General features: G+C 41.2%; 2 protein-coding genes across 2 annotated transcripts in view; both read left to right on the top strand.

The window, feature by feature from the left end:
- Nucleotides 1–20,263, top strand: part of LOC149206780 (lysine-tRNA ligase) — an 87,891-nt gene extending 67,628 nt beyond the window's left edge. The window contains exons 3-6 of the mRNA XM_089395575.1: nt 17,403–17,661; nt 18,044–18,262; nt 18,923–19,065; nt 19,402–20,263. Coding sequence (XP_089251701.1) covers nt 17,403–17,661; nt 18,044–18,262; nt 18,923–19,065; nt 19,402–19,701 — 921 coding nt within the window. The 3' untranslated portion in view covers nt 19,702–20,263. The remainder of the gene's footprint in view (nt 1–17,402; nt 17,662–18,043; nt 18,263–18,922; nt 19,066–19,401) is intronic.
- On the top strand, nt 14,309–17,377 carry LOC149206781 (uncharacterized). Its single transcript, XM_089395576.1, has 2 exons — nt 14,309–16,332; nt 16,439–17,377. The coding sequence occupies exon 1, from the start codon at nt 15,217–15,219 to the stop codon at nt 15,808–15,810; it is 594 nt and encodes a 197-aa protein (XP_089251702.1). The 5' UTR covers nt 14,309–15,216; the 3' UTR covers nt 15,811–16,332; nt 16,439–17,377.
- Nucleotides 20,264–22,114: the final 1,851 nt, after the last annotated feature.

Here is a 22,114-nt window from a genome sequence, read left to right as displayed (position 1 = left end):
TGGTCGCGGGGTTTATTATCCTACTGGCGCTGAACAAAATCTCTGAATGAGAGAGCCTCCCTGAACTCTTTCCCATAGGCCTGGTACTCTGCAAAATAATCACCCATATGACTGGGCTCTGCCTCCTGTTGGGCTCCGGCTCCCGTGTCTGCTCCTAAGAAAGTGGGCATGGTAGAGCGTGTAGGGGCATGTGAGGCCACCTGTTGGGTAGTATCACGCTGCTCTGGCAAATGGTGGGATGCACTCGATCCCTCACCGACCTGGAAAACCCGTGGGCTCTCACGCTGTCTAGCCTCTACTGCTGTGAATCTCTGCCCCATCACCTCAATCTGCCTCGACAGATCTTGTACTGATTTGAGGAGCATATCCGCAAATCTCTTCCCGTCCTCGTCTGCCATCTGCTCTGCGTCCACCACAGGCTCTTCCTGTTCTACGTCCACCACAGGAACACAATCTCCCTCTCCGTAGGTGTTCTCCAACCTACATCCAGTGTCTCTGTATTTCCTACCTTTGTAACAGATGTAGGGCTTTTCCCCCGGTGTCATAGATTGCTAGCTCCACAGGCTGAGCCAGATCTATGCTTTGATACCACTGTAATATCCCTAACCCGGAATATTCCTCAAACCCCAGCAAAATCTCAACCAGCAAAATGTACAAGTGGTATAGTAGCCGAGAAAATCACAGAGATATAATAACAACAGTACAACAACAATAATGTATATATGAAATATAAACAGATACTCAAGAAATGCAGCGAGAAATACTAAGCCATTTTATTATACTGAGTAGAAGAATGAGTACAGGAGGTGATCAGGAAGATGGCACCTCAACTTGCACAAGGCAAGTGAAGAAATACACTCAGAATAGCAAAAGAATGGCTTCTCTCTGGACTGCGTCCCAGCTGTTGGAAAACTGTTGTGCTGCTGCTGCTGCTGAAAATCAAATGAAGGTTTGGGGCTGTTCCCCTCCTCAGAAAAGGTTGAAACTTCGAAATCAGACTCTACTCAAGAAACCCAGAAAAACCCAGAAAGATTTTTTGAAATGGCCGACCTCCAAAAATCACCCCCTTGGGGATCTGTGCAGTTCCTCAATGCTCTGCGCTGCCACTGAAGAAACCCCTCTAGAACTTTGCCTGAAACTCTGCCCAAAATCCTCCAATATGCAAGGGCTGGTCCCCTCCTCAATCACCCAGCACAAATCCTCCTGCAAAACCCCAATCCAAAACTCCTGCCAGAAAGAACTGCGTCATCCCTCTCAGTGCTGCGCAGTCATCCAAGATGCTCAATCCTCCTGCCCAAAATGCTGCTGAAACTACTGCAAAAATACTGATGGAAATACCTTGCCCGAGTAGGCACTCGAAGTCCCCCAGGGCTAAGGGTGAGATCTTCGAACGGAGACACTCGATGCACTAAACAGTGCTGCAGACTAGCTAAACAGCCAGCGTGCTCTAAGTCGAAGTGACTAGCTCAAATGCACATAATCGGATGCCAAAATGAGGAAGCTCCTCTCTCCTTTATAGCCTTTGCCTCTCTCAATCCCAAGGCCCACCTTCTCTAGCGTAATTCCTCTCTTGCCACGTGTTTCTTCCCTTCTGTGCAGTCCCTCCAAGTGTCTGCGTGGGCTCCATCTCTGCGTCCCCCTTTGGCCCCCCTTGGCTCCCCTTTAAGTCACAACGTTGTGCTACTAGGAAGTGACTTTTATTCTAAAAGTGAGTCATGTCCCCTTTCCCTCACCTTTTTATTCATAAATAACTATAGAAGGCAAAAATAAGCAAAATCGAATATTCCAATTAGCCATGGCTAATTAGGAATATTACAGTTAGAAGGTTCCAAAAGTCATGGATCAAGCCAAATCTAATGTTAGTCGTTGATTAGAGATTTAATTTCGGCCGTTGAAGGACCAACGAGAAAAGTATAAGAAGAGGCTTGAGGGTCAGTTGGAGAACGCACCATAGTGATTAGTCATTCAATTTGCTAGAGCGGGGTTGCTAAGCAAAGTCGAATCAGTGATCAGCAACGAGGGGCAATGAGTATTGGACGAAGATGCAGAGGCATTGCCAAGAGATCAGTGTAGAAGAGAGAGCGAGAGAAGAAACCAAAGCAGGCCACGCAGAGCCCAGCGGAGACAACGCAGAGGCCTGAGGGATTGCATCATCCACGCTGAGAGCAGCTGGAGTGACGCAGAGGGTCCCAAAGGCTACACAGTGCCTCAGAGGGTTGACGCAAAGCAACAGGAGACTGATGCAGAGGCTAGAAGGGCCAGCACAGAGCTTCAGATTCGCTGGAGAGGGTTTCGTGGGACAGGTTTTTTGAAAACCTGTTTCCCAATAGAGAGGTATTGCTGCCGTGTATTTTTTCTCTGTCGGGTGAGCCGGTTAGGCACCCAGTTGTACTCAAGGAAATACTACATAATATAAACCCTCAGAATAGCTGCACTGGTTTTCCCGCATTGGGTTTTTTCAGGGACATTTTTCCAAAAATAATGGTGTCATTTGTGTGTTTGTATTCTTTCAGCTGATGATCTGTAGATGTTGTGACTATATTGTGTTTATTTCGGTATTTAAATGTTTTAAATAACTTGTTCAGAATTTACAAGAAGAAGAAATAAACGAGCAGAATACAGATTAATTTTCTAATGGATAGACTTAGAAAATTCAACAATTGAGCTATAGTTAGGAGGACTACAAGTTATGAGGGGCAGGATCCTTGAGGTACCCAACCTCTTGGATTATACCTTGTTATGGGAGCCCCGAAGAGACAGTAGCAGGATTGGCGGATGTCGGTACCACCGGATGCGAATGAAGCGGCAGAGAGTGCTATAGTGCAAGAGTCCCCGGTCAGCGCGAGGCTACCAGGCTGAAACAGTGCGAGAGGCACGAGAGTGTTGCAACGGTGCAAGATGGCACAAAGAGGGTTGCAACGTGCGAGATACAGGGAGTTGTTGCAGCAGCGCAGAGGTCAGTAGAGGGAGCACTTGATCACGACAGAGAGAGCTTCAGCATCGAGAGTATTTCTAGCCTGACAGGGATGTCAGAAGTTGGGTGGATCAGTGACTTACTTCTCAGTAACTGAGTCGTAGTGCAGTAGCACGATGCAGCATGATGAGAGGGGGATGCAGTGTAGATTCAGTGTTGGGAGGATGGACCAGCAACAACACGAATGCAGAGGACGCTGTTGTACGAATGTAGCAGCAGCAGTGGCAGGGCCATGGGTAGCAGTACAGGATGCAGCAGTACAAAGGATGTTGGGTGTGGAGGACTAGCATCAGCACAGGTACCGATGCCAGATAATCTGAGTGATGCTCAGTGAGGAGTATTACTAGAGCACAGTCCTCGCAAAGAGGGAGTGTTGATTTGGGGTAGCATCGGATGTGCTCTAGCCATGAAAATTGGTGGAGAGGCTAAAGCACATGAGATCTCCAAGACCCAAAAATGGTTTGGACAGATTGTAACCGGTTTGGGAGATATTAAAATAATTAATATTTTTAATGGAGTTCCTAAGTCTAAACTTAGGACAAATAAAATATTAATGGGTATTAATATAAAATTGGGTTAGAAGGTTCTGAAAGTCATGGATCAAGCCAAATCTAATCTTAGCTGTTTATTAGAGATTTAATCTCGGTCGTTGAAGGACCAACATGAAAAGTATAAGAGAAGGCTTGAGGGTCAGTTGGAGAACACACCAGAGTGATTAGTCATTCGTTTTGCTAGAGCGGGGTTGCTAAGCAAAGTCGAATCAGTGATCAACAACGAGGGGTAGTGAATACTGGACAGAGAGGTAGAGACAGTGCAGAGAGACCAGCGCAGACACAGAGAGCGAGAAGCAGCAGCCAGAGCAGGCCACGCAGAGCCCAGCAAAGACAACGTAGAGGCCAGAGGGACTACGTCATTCACACAGGGAGCAGCTGGAGTGATGCAGAGGATCCGAGAGGCTGCGCAATCCCTCAGAGGGCTGACGCAGAGGGGTTTGGGGCTGACGCAGAGGCCCAAAGGGCTAGCGTAGTGCTTCAGAGTCGTTGGAGAGGGTTTTGTGGGACAGGTTTTCTAATTACCTATTTCTGAATAGAGAGGTATCACTGTCGATTATTTTTCTCTATGGGGTGAGCCAGTTTGGCACCCAGTTGTACTCAAGGAAATACTGCATAATAATAAACCTTCAGAATAGCTACACCGGTTTTCCCACATTGGGTTTTTCCGGGGATGTTTGTCCAAAAATCACGGTGTCACTTGTGTGTTTGATTTTCTTTCAGCTGTTGATCTGTAGATTTTGAGACTGTATTGTGTTTATTTCGTTATTTATATGTTTTAAATAACTTGTTCGAATTTAACAAGTAGAAGAAATAAACCAGAAGAATACATAATAAATTTCTAACGGATAGACTTAGAAATTTCAACACCTTACAGATGACGGGATGCCCCCAGGCTGGCATTGTACCTTCTTGATGGATGATGCCTTATTGTTGAGCTGATTTGATGAGGACGATGACCTGTGACCCCTTTGGAGGGGATGGTACACTTGCGTAGATGATGACGTCATGCTCAAGCCTTGTGATTTCCCCTTCGTGTGGCTTGGAGTGATGACGTGGGCTTGGTTGTGATGATGTGTTGACGAAGAGGGTTTTTCTTAATGATTTGACACCTTGATTAGGAGATGGCCTTTTTGAGTGACGAGCGTTCTTTGACCCATCCATAGCACATTTTGATTGAGATACTCACTTTTGGAGGATGACATAACTCTTCGAGGCCTTTTTACTCACGTGTAAATAAGAGGCTAATTGTTACGTTTTATCATTGAGATAACTATCTTTTAGTTTGGCTTGTGACCTACCTTTTTTTGGTAAGCAAGCCAAAATCTTTATATTTTCAAAAATTTACATAAGGTACAAGCATGGAGGTTTGGAATAGTCTGTATCTCAGCTTTGTTTGCCAATAGAAAAACAAAAAAACCAGAAAAACAAGTGCGTTCTAAGGATAATATTGAGGAGACCCCCAAGAATTCTGAACCACAATGCTGACAGAACGACACGAAGACTGAGTAGACATGACTGAAACTAAGTAAACGAGGTCAACTAAAATACATGTAAAAATGAGACTCTTAGAATGTCTGTCCTTAGAATTTAGCATGCTTGATAAGGTGTTGTTCCTTGTCCTTGGTTGCCTTGGTCTGGATGAGATGCGCTTGCTCCCTTGGGACATTGTCTTGCAAATCCTTTTCCTTCCTAGCTTTCTCCTGTTGCTCCAGGTAGAGGAAGGGGTCGTCGTATCCTTTCAAAAGCCAAGGGGGATGCTCCCATTTAATGAACGATTTACCAATATAGGAATTTGCCTCCATTTATGAGGGTTCTCCCTTGGTTGGACCCTCAGCGCCAACCTGACTTTCTATTTTCGTCGCCTGTCCTATTGGTACAGGAGAGCTATGACAACCGACCAACTTTTGTTTCTTAGCTTGGGGGTTTGAGTGACCTGGACTAGAGTTTCTTTGCCCTTTATGTGAGGATTTCACTGCTACAGTCCTTGCATTCAAATTGGAGGACATCAGAGGAGGGCGAAATGGCATTCCAATTGCTCTGGACAGATTTATTAAGGTAGTGTGTGTGTGAATAAGGAAGGAATTTAGTTCAACAATTCTGCCTTCGACTCTTTCACTGGCTTGTTCCTACTCCTAGAGTTGTCTACCAAGCAAATTTCGAACAACCCATTGGCCATTGCCAATGCTCCTCTTTTGAGTCTTCATGGTCACAACGAGACGACGGATGTGCATGGGCATGTCCTCATTGAATTTTTCTTCACGCTAACCATGCTAGGAGGGAAAGGTTGTTAATTTAGGGTAGCATCAGATGTTCTCTAGCCACGAAAATTGATGGAGAGGCTAAAGCACATGAGATCTCCAATACCCAAAAATGGTTTAGGAAGATTCTAAACAATTTGGGAGATATTAAAATAATTAATATTTTTAATGGAGTCCCCAAGTCTAAACTTGGAAAATAAAATATTAATGTGAATATAAAACTATGTTAGAAGGGTCCAAAATTCATGGATCAAGCAAGATCTAATCTTAGCCGTTGATTAGGGACTTAATCTTGGCCGTTGAATTGTCAACGAGAAAAGTATAAGAGGAGGCTTGAGGGTCACTTGGAGAAGACATTGAGTTGATCAAGATATTGATTTTCTGGGGCAGGGTTTGCTGAGGAAGTTGAAAGAGTGATCAGAGTTGCCACTGAGGGGCAGTGAATACAGAAGCAGAGAGGCAGAGATAGTACTAGGAGGATTAGCGCAGAAGTTGGGAGAGAGGGACGCAGAGCCAGCCAGAGGTTCATGCAGAGGCAGCGAGGAGTTGCACAGTGCCTCAGAGAGCCAGTGTGGGTGATGCAAAGGCTCTAATGGCTGATGCAGTGCCTCCAGAGGTTGACACAGGGTGAACAGGGTGACACTGGGCCAGAAAGGGCTAACGCAGTCCCTAGAGGCTGACGATGGGGTTTCCGTGGGGTAGATTGGAGCTGGGAGCTATCGGAGTGTTTATACGGGGTTTTAGCTGAAATATCTGCTTCCTAGTAGGGAGGTACTACTGCCAAGATTATTCTCTGTTGTGTGAGCCAGTTTTGGCACCTAGATTGTATTCAAAAACTACATAATAATAAAACCCTCAGATAGCTGCACCTGTTTTCCCGCATTGGGTTTTTCCGGGGACATTGGTCCAAAAACAATGGTGTCACTTGTGTGCTTGTTTTGTTTCCTTCAGTTGATGATCTATAATGTGTTGAGCATGTACTTGTATTTATTTTCAATATTTACATGGTAAATAACTTGTTAATTAATCAGAAAAGTACATGAAGGGTTTCTAACAGTTAGACATAGAAATTCCAACATGGTATCAGAGCGTGGTTGTAGATCACAGAAGAACTGAGGAAATCAGCCGAGCAGAGCAGCAACCTCGGAAAATAGTTGTCCCGAGTGACAGAAGCTGTTCCTAGCAGAGAAGCAACAAGGAAGGGGTGACACAGTGCCTGCGTCATCAAGTTTGAGCCAAGAAGAGGATCAACGCAGTGGCAAAGGGGAGCAGACTCAACCTACGCAGTGCTCGGTCATCTTTCTCAGTCTGGAAGGATTGAAGCTCGTAGCCAGGAGGTGTGGATTTTGCTAGCGTCGGGATTGCGTAAAGCCTAGAAGCTCTAGCCTTTAGTTTGCTGGGGCTTTAGGAGGCTATGGGTAAGTTGCAGAGTGAAGTTAGTGGGGTACTGTAGTCAAAACAGTACCTAACAGGGCAAGACCAAGGAGGAAGGAGTTATTACCGAGGATTTCTAACCAAGAAATCTGGATCAGTGGTGCAGTTGCACTAACGATTGGAGTGGGGGCATCTTGACATTGGCAGAAGGGTTTCCAAGAGGGAAATCGAGGTTGAGAGGGAGTCACACCAAGAACTTCTAGGAGGGAAGTAGAGGAGCAGCGAGATGGCAGTGAACGGGGTAAGAGACCAAGACAGACTGGATGGCGCCTCAAACTTCGTAGTCTGGAAGGCCAGAATCTTATCTTTTCTAGACAGGAATTGCCTCAAGCAATTCACCTTGAGGACAATAGCGGTCCTAGTTGACCCGACTGATAACGATAAGTACGAGGATGCAATGTCGAGGGCCAAGAGCATCATCCTTGACGGGGTCAAGGACCATGTAGTACCACACATTGCCAAGAAGAATACGACAAATGAGATGTGGGAGGCCCTAAAGAAGTTGTATCAGCATATTTCCGTGCAGAGGAAGATGCTACTAGAAAATCAGTTGTGGTCATACTAGATGCAGAAGGTAGAATAGATCGACATCTTCCTCAGTCAATTGAAGGAGATCCGAGATCAGCTGACTTCCATAGGGGCCACACTGGATCAAGAATTGATGGTTAGAACAACCATGAATGCAGTCTTAGAAGACTGGGAGCTGTTTGTCCAGAGCATACTAGGCAGGTCGACCCTTCTAGATTGGGAGGAAATGTGGGCGACTCTTCGCCAAGAAGAGATCAGAAGGCTAAGCAAGGTGGGAAGCAGCGGCAAGGGGATTAGAATCAAGGAGGAAGAGGAGGATGCTGCCCTAGCATATGAGGGAAAGTAGGAGAAATGGAAGAAGAAGGACGTCTCCAAGGTCAAATGATTCAACTGTGGGGAACTGGGTCATTATGCGAGCCAGTGTCCGAGGAAGAAGAGCAAAGGAGAGGCTTCCGAGACCATGGTTGCGCCAGCAACGATGGAGAAGGAATTGGAGATAGATGATGACTGTGCCATGAGTGCTTACATGCCACTTGAGTGGAAGTGGGGAGACATCGAGCTATAGTCAGATGGGCTACAGACGATGAGGGGCAGGATCCTTGAGGTACCCAACCTCTTGGATTATACCTTTGCTATGGGAGCCCCGAAGAGGAGTAGCAGGACTGGCGGATGTCAATAGAGACGGATGCGGATGGAGTGACAGAGGGAGCTACAGTGCTGGAGTCCCAAGACAACGTGAGGCAGCAATGTGAGATGCATAGAGTTGTTGCAGCAGTGCAGAGGTCAGAGAGGGAGCACTTGTCAGTGACAAAAGGAGCTTCAACATCAGGAGTGTTTCTAGCCTAACGAAGATGTCAGAGTTGGGAGATTAGTTACTTACTTCTCAGTAACTGAGTTGCAGTGCAATAGTTAGCAGTGGTAGTGCTATGGGCAGCATGATGAGAGGGGTTGTAGTGCAGAGGTAGCAGTGGCAGTGGAAGGGCCATGGGAAACAACACGGATGCAGAGGGAGCTGTTGTACAGATGCAACAGTGGCAGTGGCAAGGCCATGGGTAGCAGTACATGATGCAACAGTGCAGAGGATGTTGGGCAGCAGGCCTAGCATCAACATAGGGACCGATGTCGGATGATTAGGGTGATGCTCAGTGAGTAGTATTACTAGAGCATAGTCCTCGCTAAGAGGGAGTGTTGATTTGGGGTAGCATCAGATGTGCTCTAGCCACGAAAGTTGGTGGAGAGGCTAAAGCACATGAGATCTCCAATACCTTGAAATGGTTTAGGTAGATTCTAAACATTTTGGGAGATATTAAAATAATTAATATTTTTAATGGAGTCCCTAAGTCTAAACTTAGGGAAAATAAAATATTAAAGTGAATTAATATAAAACTGTGTTAGCCATTGATTAGGGACTTAATCTCGGCTGTTGAATTGTCAATGAGAAAAGTATAAGAGGAGGCTTGAGGGTCACTTGGAGAACACACTGAGTTGATCAAGATTTCGATTTTCTGGGGTAGGGTTTGCTGAGGAAGTCGAAAGAGTGATCAGAGTTGTTGCTGAGGGGCAGTGAATATAGAAGCAGAGAGGTAGAGATAATACCAAGAGGATTAGTGCAGAAGTCGGGAGAGAGGGACGCAAAGCCAGCCAACGGTTCACGCAGAGCTAGCCAGGGCTCACGCAGAGGTAGCCAGGAGTTGCGCAGTGCCTCAGAGAGCCAGCGTGGGTGACGCAGAGGCTCTAAGGGCTGACGCAGTGCCTCTAGAGGTTGACGCAGGGCGAGCTAGGGTGACGCTGGGCAGACGCTGGGCCAGAAAGGGCTGATGCAGTCCCTAGAGGCTGACACTGGGGTTTTCGTGGGGCAGATTGCAGTTGGGAGCTGTCGGAGTGTTTATATAGGGTTTCAGCCGAAATATCTGCTTCCGAATAGAGAGGTACTACTGCCGAGATTATTCTCTGTTGTGTGAGCTGGTTTTGGCACCCAGATTGTATTCAGAAACTACATAATAATAAAAACCTCAAATATCTGCACATGTTTTCCCGCATTGGGTTTTTCTGGGGACATTGGTCCAAAAACAACGGTGTCACTTGTGTGCTTGTTTTGTTTCGTTCAATTGATGATCTGTAATGTGTTGAGCATGTACTTGTATTTATTTTAGTATTTACATGGTAAATAACTTGTTAATTAATCAGAACAAGTAGGCAAAAATAAATTAGAAAAGTACATGAAGGGTTTCAAACAATTAGACTTAGAAATTCCAACAAAGGTTAGCGTCCACGACCTCTGCCACCTCGTCTGGCTTGTTCCTTCTCCCTCATCATAATTAACATAACTGTGTAATCGTTGCCTTTGACTTGAAACCACTAGAGACTTGTAGAGGGAAAGGTTAGCGTCCACGACCTCTGCCACCTCGTCTGGCTCGTTCCCTCGCCCTCATCATAATTAACAGAACTGTGTAATCATTGCCTCTGACATGAAACCACTTGAGACTCGCTATCTCTCTTGACCCTCAACGACCATCCACTTGCAGAGCAGAGTTGAGGGAATAAATGCCAGCATGAATGTCAGAATCCACAGTGATGGCAGAATTCATCTTGCACTCGTATTTTAATTGCTCTGTCTTCGCTTGAACCTCCATCGCTTGGCTATAATGAATGTGGACTATGGTGAATGCAGGGAACGACTGTCACCCAACCATCCTCATTAAGTTTTCATGCGGAGCTGGCATGCGACAACTTGCCCTCCTTGTTTGCTGCGCGATCACCTGGATCTAGGGACAACTTGTGACCTACTTAACTTGTAATCACATACTCTATTATTTTTACGGATTTTAGCCAATTTTAGATCTAAATCAACTTGGTTTCCCTCTATAAATAAAGGGAAATAGATTTAGGAGGAATCATTGTAACACACTCACTCATGAATTAGAGTGCGCACTAGTAGCCTCCTTTTCTCTTGGATGCAATGAACATTGACGTAGCAAATTATATTGGGGAGTATATTGTGATTGGAGGGAATTTTCTCTTGGATAATGAAATGATTCTATGGTGATTTTGTGCACTTTTATTGTGAGTATCTTTTTCCATTTGGCAATTGTTGTATAATTGGGGTTTTGCTGAAATTTTCATCTTAATGTATCAAATATTTTATGGATCTAACATCTCCTTTTGCAAAATTATCACCAAGTTTCCATCAAGGCATCGTAGTATAGCTTCCTTGCTCTTAAATCTCCAGTTGATTGAAAATCGCTAGGGTTTTGATGGAGAGAAATTTTCTCTCATAACTTATTCCAATCAGTCTTCTTCCATAGACCTCACCCTTTGATTCCATTTGCCTAAGATTGAGAAAATGCATAGTCTATTTAGTGTGTCAATTCTTTAAAATTAAAACCCTAATTTTTTTTAATGTTTTCTAGAGTAAATTATGACTAGGTTATTGCAATATTTGCATTTAATAGCATAAAATACCTCAGACCTTATAGTCCTATGGTTATGCTTTCCATATATTAAATTGAAAAAGAAAAATATCATTTAATGCATTTTTCAGCCACCTTTTTAGGGCTGACATCAAGGGTTTCATAGTTGTTTTATGCATTTTCAGTCATTGAAAAATTGTTGCAACCTTTTTTTCCTTATCCACTTATTCAATGACCTTTGTTCACTTATTATTTCTCATCATTTATAGGTTGTTTTATAATTTCTGTCATATATTTTGCATGTTGTAAATTTTATTGTTTATAAACCTTAATTTATAACAACAATTGATAATTTTTTTTTGTAAGTCAGATGTCTCCTCCCAGAGCGCATGCTTGGCAGCCCAGTGAGGTTTGAACACAGGCCGCCTTACTAACAAAACCTTTTTCAACTGGTTGCGCTGCGGGGACTCGACAACAACAATTGATAATTTAAAGGTAGCATGTGTTTGGGATTTATTTGAGTCTCTCCAAGACTATTCAATCCCTATAGATTTAGCCATAGCTCCTTTGAACTCATTACCTTGAATCATCTCTCGCCTCAGCTGGAGCCTTACTTTATACTAAATATCGTCTTTGAGTATTTTATTTAGTAGAACCCTTGGATGGTATTTAGCATGGAAATTCTTGGGTTATCTAATATCTGAAATCTACTAGGGAAGTGCCTCCCTTGTGGGGATAATATCCATCCACAAAACAATAGGGGAACAATTACTAAGGTGACATTGGTGGTTGATCCCATTGTTTCTCTTAATCTAGAGTGCTTAATAAGACTTTGCACGAAGGTGCTAGATTTTGTGGTAACATGCCTAATGGTTAAGAGCGTGTGTTTCCTCCTAAGAGGTCACAAGTTCAATTCTAGATGGGTGTTAGAGTATGTACACATCCATAAACTTTATCAAACAAATTATTTCATGGAGGTGGGTCCTTTGTCCCACAAACAAGGGGGTCTCATGCACCAATTTGGTGTTTTGCTTGACTGTGACTTTAAAATAAGGTTATTATTATTATTACTACTACTGTTATATCTTTACTATGTTGCATGAGAACCTGCCCCCCAAAAAAACTTGCATACCTTGTGTTTCTCATTATGGGGACTTGTGGACCCTTAGGAAATGTCCCCAAGATGTTTTAGGCAAATTTTAGGGATGTTCTGGACTGATTTCAAGGATGTTCAGGGCAAATTTTAGGGATTTTTTAGGAATACTCTAGGGATAACCTTCAATTCTGACAATCATGGACATTGATAATTGGAAAATATGATCATTTACTCATCCATTAATTTTGTATTACAATGAATCTAAATTTGTTGTATAAATTGTATCTCAAAACATGGGTTTTGTATGGGGGGTTTCAATTTGGGTTTTTAGTGATTTAAATATTGTATTTCAACAAAAAAATTATAACAGGAAAAGCCTCCATGTTAATAAAACACGAAATGAAGCATGTAAAAGGGCTGATCCTTGTCGTTATTGCTCTTGTTCTTCTCATTTTTTGGGTCATCTCAACCTTTACATATTGTACTTTCTAAGTGTCATTCAAGTCCAGTGCTTCCACCATCCCAACCTCAAGCCTTGTGAAAACAATTAGACAGTAATGACTTGGATTGAGTACTGAATGTCTGAAGAAAGTCATATTCGATCACCTTCTTAATCTAAAATATGGATCTATTTCTCTACAAAACCAAAGTAATTTATAGTGGTTTTCAACATGACCATAAAATTCTGCAAAATCTATTGAGAAAGGAATGCCTTTTTTCGTTTTAACATAATCATCATTAACAAGAAATATGAGGAAGAAAAACTGCTATAGAGACGATTCCTTGTTGCATAGACCCTTCATAGATCTTATTGCAAATTGCAAATAGTGACACTTAGTTTCCTAAAGCTAAACTGCAATTTGTTCATGTCTAGCGGCTAATAATGGAATGTCACTCAACCCTTTTTTAAATTGCTCGAGATTTTTCAGAATTGACAAGTATAAAGGTTGTACATAATACTATATAATATAGCTTGTTATGCTTACAATCCTGAAGAAACGATGAATGTTAATAATGATCAGAATTTTTAATTCTCTCTCTCTCTCTCTCTCTCTCTATGTGTGTGTGTGTTATTGCCAACCCCAACCCATCGTCTATTGAAAATTTTGGGGGTCTGATCTAACCGTCCTAAACGGACACGTCCCCCCATCCCCACCATTCCCCCACCCTGAAAACTGGTGCAATAGAGTATCTTTATTGGCTAATAGCATTTCTTCATCTTTCTGGCATATGACAAGGATTATAAAAGAAATAAGAACGACATATGCACCAAAAATTCTATGCTAAAATTTATTTGTATTTCTATTGGATTGAGGAGTATGGCCATAATTCATAATCTAACCAAGTACCTATGTGGACCACCTTATTTTCTCATGACATAGCATAAGAGAGTAGATAATTATTAAAACATGGAAGTTGTATTGCTTGTCATTTTCCTAGAAGCATAGGAAAAGTAGTTTTTTCTTGCATCAATTTCCTTCCTTATTTTGGGCTCTAATGGATTATCATGCTTTTATCGTATTATTGCGATTTTTTAAAAGCAATGATATAATCGCCCGATTTTTACGCGTTTTTATTTATTTATTTATTTATGTTTATTTTTTTGTCACGATTCAATATGGTTTTTATCGTCAGGCCGGCGGATAGTGGGTTATTAACACCAAAAAATGTTTTTTTTTTTATTCATTTCATCAGACAGCAACATCGGTGGATTGGGAGTGACCTAGGAGAAAAACCTTGGTTGATTGGGCGCTGATTGGAGGAGAAAACGACTCAAAACCCCCAATGGATTAAGAGCTGAGGAGGAGAGGATCAATTTTCTTCGACAAACCGGTATGGGCACCAAATTTATGTGTTTGTTTTGTTTTTTTTTTTGTTTTTGGTTGGGTTTGGATAACCCATTGGTTTATCCAATATTTTTGAGTTGATTTGATGGTGTTTTTGTTTGTTAAATTGTCAAAAATTCAATGTGTTTTGTCATGTTACTCATGTATGTAATTTTGTTTAATTTTTGTAACTTGGAATCCTTATTTTTCCATAGGTTCACCATTCAACTTCAAAGTTCAAACTTCATCTTACAAATTTAAAACTCAAGAGTCAAGAGTTCAACCAAGTTACAAACATGCCAAGGAAATTGGATCCTCTGTGTGAATTTGGTGAACTTGATGGAGGGTTTGATAGAATAAACTTGTTTTGCAAGTTGTGTGGGCAGCATATGTCAGGGGGGTTATAGATTGAAGTATCACCTGGCACAAATCCCTGGATTTGATGTAGGGCCTTGCTCAAATACAAATCTGGAAATCATCTGAAGAGCCATGAGATCATTGGAAAGTTTAGAGCACAATAGAGAGGCCAAAGCAGAAATGAAGAAGCAACTAGCAAAGAGGGTGTTAGGCTCAGGTGAACAAGGAAGTGGCACTGGTTCTACTTCAGCATCAATATCTACAACCAATCCGGTAGCTGCCTCATCATTTTTTGTTCCTAGAACCACGCCTGGTTTAGAACCATCTATCACTTCAATGCTTAAAAAATTTGAGAAAGAACAAGTTGACAAGTTGTTTGCCAAATTTTTCCTTTGGAGTGATATTCCTTTCAACGTTGCAAGAAATAATCCATTTTTCTAGCCTATTCTTGATGCTATTGCAGGTGTTGGCCTAGAGTACAAAATCCCTTCTTATGATGACTTTAGAGGCCGGATTCTTCAAAATGAAAAAGTTGTTTGCACCAAAAGCTTGGAGGAGTTTAGGGCATCATGGGCACAAACAGGATGCACTGCGATGTCAGATGGTTGGACCGACCAAAAGGGGAGAACCCTTATAAACTTCTTGGTTAGTTGTTCCAAGGGGACAATGTTTATGAAATCTATTGATGCATCTCACATATCAAAGATGCAAAAACTTTATGTGATTTTCTGGATGTGTTTATTTTGGAGGTGGGTGCAGAACATGTTGTCTAAGTCACAATGGACAATGCTGCAAATTATGTTGCTGCTGGCAGGATGCTTATGGAGAGGCATCCTACTTTATTTTGGACACCTTGTGCTGCAAATTGTATTGACTTGATGTTGGAGGACATAGGGAAAATTTCCTTTGTCAAAGATATTGTTGAGTCATCAAAAAGCATTACAAAATTTATATGTAATCATACATCTGTGCTTAGCTTGATGAGAAAATTTACCAACAAAAAAGAGTTGGTGCGCCCCGCCATTACACAATTTGCCACTAGTTTCATATCTCTTCAATCCCTCTTGAATTCTATGTGGGATGTGAAGAGAATGTTTCTTTCAGAGGAGTGGCGTGCTTTGACAATGAGCCGCAAACTAGAGGGAGAGGCCATATGCAAAGTAGTTTCATACCAGGAAGAGTTCTGGGCGGGAGTGCAGGAGGTGTGCATCGTTACTGAACCTTTGGTAAAGGTTCTTCAATTAGTTGATGGTGAGAAGCTCGCAATGAGCTATTTGTATGAGGCCATGGACAGGGCCAAAGAATCCATTCGGGCCTACTATGATGATAAGGAAGATGAGGGGTTTCAGAGACAACTCTCTTATGGGAAGTGATTGATGAACGATGGAACAACACATTCCATCATCTCATTCATGCTGCAGGGATCTACCTAAACCCCACATTTTCTTATCCATGTGGGTTTGTATTTGATGTTGAGATCATGGATAGATTCTTAACCTGTGTTCAGAGGATGGGGCAATCTCCAGCAGAACGTACAAAAATCTCCAAAGAAATTGAGACATATAGGATGGCAAGTGGCACATTTGGCTTTGACATGGCTGTGACTGATAGGATGACTAAAATGCCAGGTATTGTTTAGTTTGTTTCAAATTTCATTGTCTCTTCAAGTTCATAACTTCATACTTTGCTTCAACTTTCAAATTTCATTTTTTTCTTATGTTTATTTAAAATTTTATTTGTAATTGTGTTGTAGATGCATGGTGGAGAATGTATGGTGCCAAGGTACCATTTCTGCAAAATCTTGCCATTCGAATCTTCAGCCAAACATGTAGCTCCTTAGGATGCAAGCACAATTGGAGTGTATTTGAAAAAATACACAACAAGAAGCGCAACAGGTTAAACGTAAAAGTTAAAACTTAAAATTTTGCAAATTTCCAAATAATTTTTTGAATTCATTAAACAGTATTTTTTTATAATTATTATTTCATGATCTTTGTACAGGTTGGAGTCCCAACGACTTAATGACATGGTCTACGTCTACTACAATCTTTGATTGTGGGTGAGGCAGCTTGAGAGGATACCTGATATGGAGGCCATCTCATTGGATGGGATTGACACCATTGCTGCATGGAGGGTTGAGGCTGAGAGGCCTCTCATGGAGTCTGCTAATGATTGGTTAGAGCAGGAGGTAGTGGAGGGGGAGGAGGAAGAGGAGGAGGAGGAGGAGCAACAGGAGGAGGAGGTGACACCACCTACCCGGGCTACCCCTGCCACCAGTACTGGACGTGGTCTACCTCCTATAGCTCCTAGTTCTTCAACTTCTAGAGTACAGCAGAGTCCACTGCCAACTCCACCGACATCTATATCTAGAGAGAAAAGGAAAGCTATTGCATTTTCTCGCAAGAGGGGCAGAGGAAATTAGTAGTATTAGACTTTAGTTATTTGGTTCATTTCATTGCATACGACATTATGACTCATGATATGAGATACATTATTATATTTTATGTTGATATTTTGAGGCTTAGTTAGGACTCAGGAGTCATGACTTACTATTCAGGTCCCAGGACATGATTCACTGTTATGTGTGATGTAGCAATAGAAATGATATTACACATCTTATATATTAGTTCTTTTATCATATTTATGTGTCAATGTATTTATTTTATGTTGTAGATGCTTCAAATATTAAAAAACTTGAAAAAAAATGAATATTTTTGTATTTTACGATTTTTCCCCGATTTTTACGATTTTTTCCGATTTTTTCCCTTCGCCGATAATATCCCGATAACGATAACTGCAACATTGATAATATGTGCTTATACTTGAAGACAGTCTTCTAATAGTCTTATTACTCTTCAAGATATGTTTTTATGATTCTTGTATGTCTACTTTTGTGCCCACTCAACTGATTGGGAAAATTGTAGTATTTAATTTTGTAAATGCTATTTGTTTTGGAGGGTGGCAGCTATTGAAAGAGTTGGAGGCTCCTGTTGAACACATTATTCTTCCCACTTTTGCATATGAACACAAAATTTTTGTGGGACCGTTTTCTAGAAAATTCCCTCAAGCAAATATCTGGGTGGCACCAAGACAATGGAGTTGGCCAATAAACTTGCCACTTGAGTTCTTTGGAATATTCGGTGCTAGAACACTCCGAGATGAGGACAGATTAACTCCATGGTTTGATGAGATTGAACAGAAGCTTCTTAGTTCTCCTGAAGTTGGTAAGCTCATCTTACTTTATTCAACTTCATTTAGTGAATATTGATCATTGTCAGTAAAATATCTTGTTATTTCCTACTACTCTGTTGCTGCTTGCTTTTGTTTTGGTTCATTGATTCAATATGCTTAGCTTCTCAAGAATTAATTTCTTGCCTAAAATGATTTGATTATTCTAGTCTGGATATTTTCCTTGGTTAGGATCAAGTAACTTCAGGCTTATAGAGAAGAATTACAGGGAATAGTAGAGGAATGGATTTAAAGATGAACTTAAGTCATTTGACAGCTTCTCTGGGAGTAACTTTTTGTAGTCTAATCTCTCAATTCTTACAATTTTATTGAATATGAATATGATCTGACATATATTTTTGTCATACATGGCCACAGGTATTGGGCCTTACGTGGAGGTTGCATTCTACCACAAAAGATCTCGAACATTGCTGGTAACTGATGCAGTAATCTATGTGCCAAAGCAGCCACCAGAAACAATCAGCAAAGAGGCGCTTCTAGCAGCAGCTAAGAATGGATTAGCAGTGAGACTGTTGAGCAAAGGGAAGAATGTTCCAAATGAAGCTGTTGTTGACAATAAAAAAACACGGCAGAAGGGTAAGTTAGATTCCCCAAAATCTAGATAGGAAGACAGTCCAATGCAGTTGTCCATAAAACGTTTCCCTTTTTGTCTTGTTTTCCACACTGCTCTACTTCAGAAATGTTGCCTTTGTGTTTCTCATGTTCTTTTCCAATTTATATGTGAAATTGATAAACTGTAGTTGCCAGAGTTGATATTTACTTCACGTCTTTTAGGGCCATGATAACAATGTAAAAAGTGCTCATATGCTGATATCTTTTAAAGGCCATACGATGAGTGTAAAATATTGAATTGAGTCATATTTTATTTTTCATAATCACAAATAGTGGCTTTCATTAAAAGATAGCTATAAGCATTAGATTCTGTTACCTGGAGGTCTTCTATCATTCTTAAACTCAACCTTTATGAATTATTGAACCGAGTCGTGAGTTTTATTTCACTAAAAAGAGGGTGCTTGATCAGCTTGTAGAAGATGGAATATTGAATCTTACATATATTTGTTGTATAAAGTCCATCTTATATAAGTAACATTATGTTTATTGCTTTAAAGTTGAGAAATGGGATTCTGTATTTGGGATTTGTGATTTGGAGGTAGTGCCATTGATATTCATTGATTTAAATGTTGCTTTATCCCTGTTCGAATACTTGTTTATTCATTCTGTCCAAGCACTTTGCAGGTTGGGAGAGAATGGTTCTTCAAATACTATTTTTAGGTCCATCGGATCTTCTTGAGCCACAGAGGACATTTACACAGATGTCACAGAAACTCATTGTCTCGCCAATTGTCAAAACACTGGTCTTCAGCAAAGTTCCGGAGAAGGTTATTTCTGCCTCTGTTAAACGTACACCTATACACCTACAGCTGCACATATTTACACATCCACATGTGCCCACACCTTGGCACAACCCTACGTGTACCACAACGAGGCATCCATAGAATACATATATTTCGAAAATATCCTATTTGTGTTCTTCTCGTCCAGAGTGCACACATCTATACAAAGCAACATTTCTTGTCTCATTTTATTCAGAAAAGAACACAATTACCTTACTGCTCATCTCTCTGAGTAACTGTTAGTCTCTCTCAGTTTGTTGTATGATGAAATTCTTCCTGGATCAGAATCAGATGATATGCATTACTGGATGAACTTTGCAGGTAAAGAATTGGGTTGATCGCATTGTCGCCGATTGGCCTTTTAAGAGAATCATTCCAGCTCACTTTGCTGCACCTGTGTCTGCTAGTCCGGCAGATTTCAAGGCTGCCTTTGCATTTCTGAATGACCTTTTGGGCGAGAAATTGAGCGTGGGCCCTATTCTCTCTTTATCTCTAAGCACCATCTTAGGGAGGGCTGCTAGCTACTTTCCTCCAGATGACATGAAAACACTGTCTTCTCTTGATGAGTTCCTAGTAGCTGTAGGTGCAGTGAAGAAGACGGTTTCAGGAAGAAAGCAATGAGCATGCATATGTTTTCTGACTAGTCTTCTGCAGACCCTAGCTTGACTCCTCTCTTAAAAGATTGTGTCAGTGTAGACTGACAAATTCCATTGACAATGTGTTTATTTTAAACCTGTGTATCAAAAAGTTCCTGTTTAACTTCATGATGTTCAGGGTTCCTTAACACAACTTAAAGAAGAAACTGGTACTGGGATTGGGCTTGTGCATTTTCTTGCCTCCAAGTAGACCTTCCATGTGACCTTTTCCCATTTTAAAGAAACGACTTTGGCTACTGAAACAAAGTGATGGGTTTCCCTCCAGTTTGAAGCTTCAGAAAGAACTACATATGACTTGACTTGAAGAGCCACCTTTCAGCTTTTGGGCGTTCCAGCCATTGTTTTGTTAAGCAATTCTATCTTACAGGTGGAGCTTGCTTCAAAAGTGATACATTTGACTGTTTTGTTCATGCAATTAGTCATTGTGCGATTAACATGAACCTGACTTTGGTTCAATAAAAAAGGCTACAATTGTACTTGACAAAATAGATTAATGAAAAATCATTCTGTATATATTTTCTGTTGTAGGAGATTATCTTGTCTCAAGACATGTGAATGATCGTAATTAAGTAGCGGGAACTACAAATGTCTTGGATACAAATTTTACTGAAAATCATTCTGTATATATATTTTCTGTTGGAGAAGATTTTCTCCTCACAAGACATTTGAATAATCATAATTAAGTCGCGGGAACTGCAAATATGCCTTGGATACAATTTTACTAAGCTAAAATGTCTTCTGTAGTTTTTCATTTATGTTTTGAGCGCTTTATGATACATTCATGAATTCTTATCTGTAAGAAATGATTTAAACATTTTAACCTCCATGTATGACATACATAAATCACATCCTTAATGCAATGAAAAGCATGTTTCTTTTCCCTAGGACCATGTTAGCTCCATATTATTTGGAAATATACTCAGCTTGGCCTCATGAATGTGGTTTCTGTTTTGTCATTGGGCTTACCACTTTTTGTCAGTTTTCTTGGAATGATTCTAATTGGAGCATACTCAGAATAATATCTTATTGAAAATCTGTTCATCATCCTAAAAGGTGGGCTATCATGCCTGGAATCATTTAGATGCATTTGGTTGGTCTGTCAATTATCTGTATTCTTTGAAATTCAAGGTTAGCTTAACCTGGAAGGTATTTTCAAAGAAATTATCTGAATTCTTTCAAATTCAAGGTTAGCTTAGCCTGGAAGGTACCTTCAAAGAAATAACACATATTTTCTATGTTTGACCAAGTTTGCAGGATGAGGGGATGGGGGCAGAGGTGGACAAGCTTCCGTGATGGTTGGAGTGACCCCCCAAATTTCATTTGATGACACAGGAGATGGTAGGGTATAGGGTATAGGGCAGAGTACAATTCTTGTTCACCTCTTCACGTGGCTATGTAGCCTCCCAGTGGATCATTCCTTCAAAATTTGTGTAATCTGTTGGAAATATTGAGAGGAGGATGAATCAATATTTCGTTCTTTTTAACAATTTAGCCATAACATTTAAACATTAATCAGTTAGCAAAACCATTCAACAATGCATATCATCAAAGATAGTACACAAGAGATTTTTAGGTGGAAACCCTTCCGGGAGAAAAACCACCGAACACTTTTAATATAAGTTTAAGGGTTACATCAATAGGAAGATCCAACTTCCAAGATTCTCCAGCTGCAATTGGAAGGAGGCTCCAACCCCCTAATTTACAGGCTCCAACCTGAAGGAAGCTCCAACTCCCTGGTTTTACCGGCTTCAACTGGAAGGATGGTTCGACACCCTGGTTTTATCAACTCCAAATAAAAGGATGCTCCAACACCCTGCAAGCTCCAACTTGCCCTTGCAGCACCGTGTTGCCTTGAAGTGTTCTCAGGCTCCAACCTGAAGGAGACTCAAATCTTCGTCTTGCACCATGCTGCCACCCTGAAGTGTTTTTAGGCTCCATCCTGAAGGAGACTACACTCTCCACCTTGCACCACCCTTCCACCCTACTCAACAAGCCATCACTTGCATTGGGGGCTCCAACCATCAATTCACCACAGCGGACGATATTTCATATATTTTCAGATTGGATACACCTGTGCTCAATATCAACATAAAAAAAAAAAAAAAAAATCTGCTGACTTTGTCAATCTGCAATATTGGCACAAGGTCATCAACAACAATATCAACTCTCTCAAAAGGATCAAAATCCTAGTTGAACAATCCAGGAGGACTCTACACTGTTTGCTCAAACAAACTGTTGGGCAACATGTATATCCAATGGAAAACCCTAATAGCATAGAGATAGATCCACAACAGGTCTCTTTTGTACAACCATTGCTCTGATCAGATGTCAGTAAAATGCCTCTGCTTATCAATATCATCTCAACCTGCAAAACGACC

Source organism: Pinus tabuliformis, chromosome 1_2, assembly GCF_031772625.1.
Source record: "Pinus tabuliformis cultivar Carrire ecotype Pingquan chromosome 1_2, CPIR1, whole genome shotgun sequence".
Lineage (NCBI taxonomy): Eukaryota > Viridiplantae > Streptophyta > Pinopsida > Pinales > Pinaceae > Pinus > Pinus tabuliformis.
The sequence above is the reverse complement of the archived record's forward strand: the minus strand, read 5'-3'. Positions and strand labels throughout refer to the sequence as shown.

Excerpts from the sequence above, each read along its gene's own strand:
- LOC149206781 (XM_089395576.1), top strand. The coding sequence starts at position 15,217 with ATGGACAATGCTGCAAATTATGTTGCTGCTGGCAGGATGCTTATGGAG.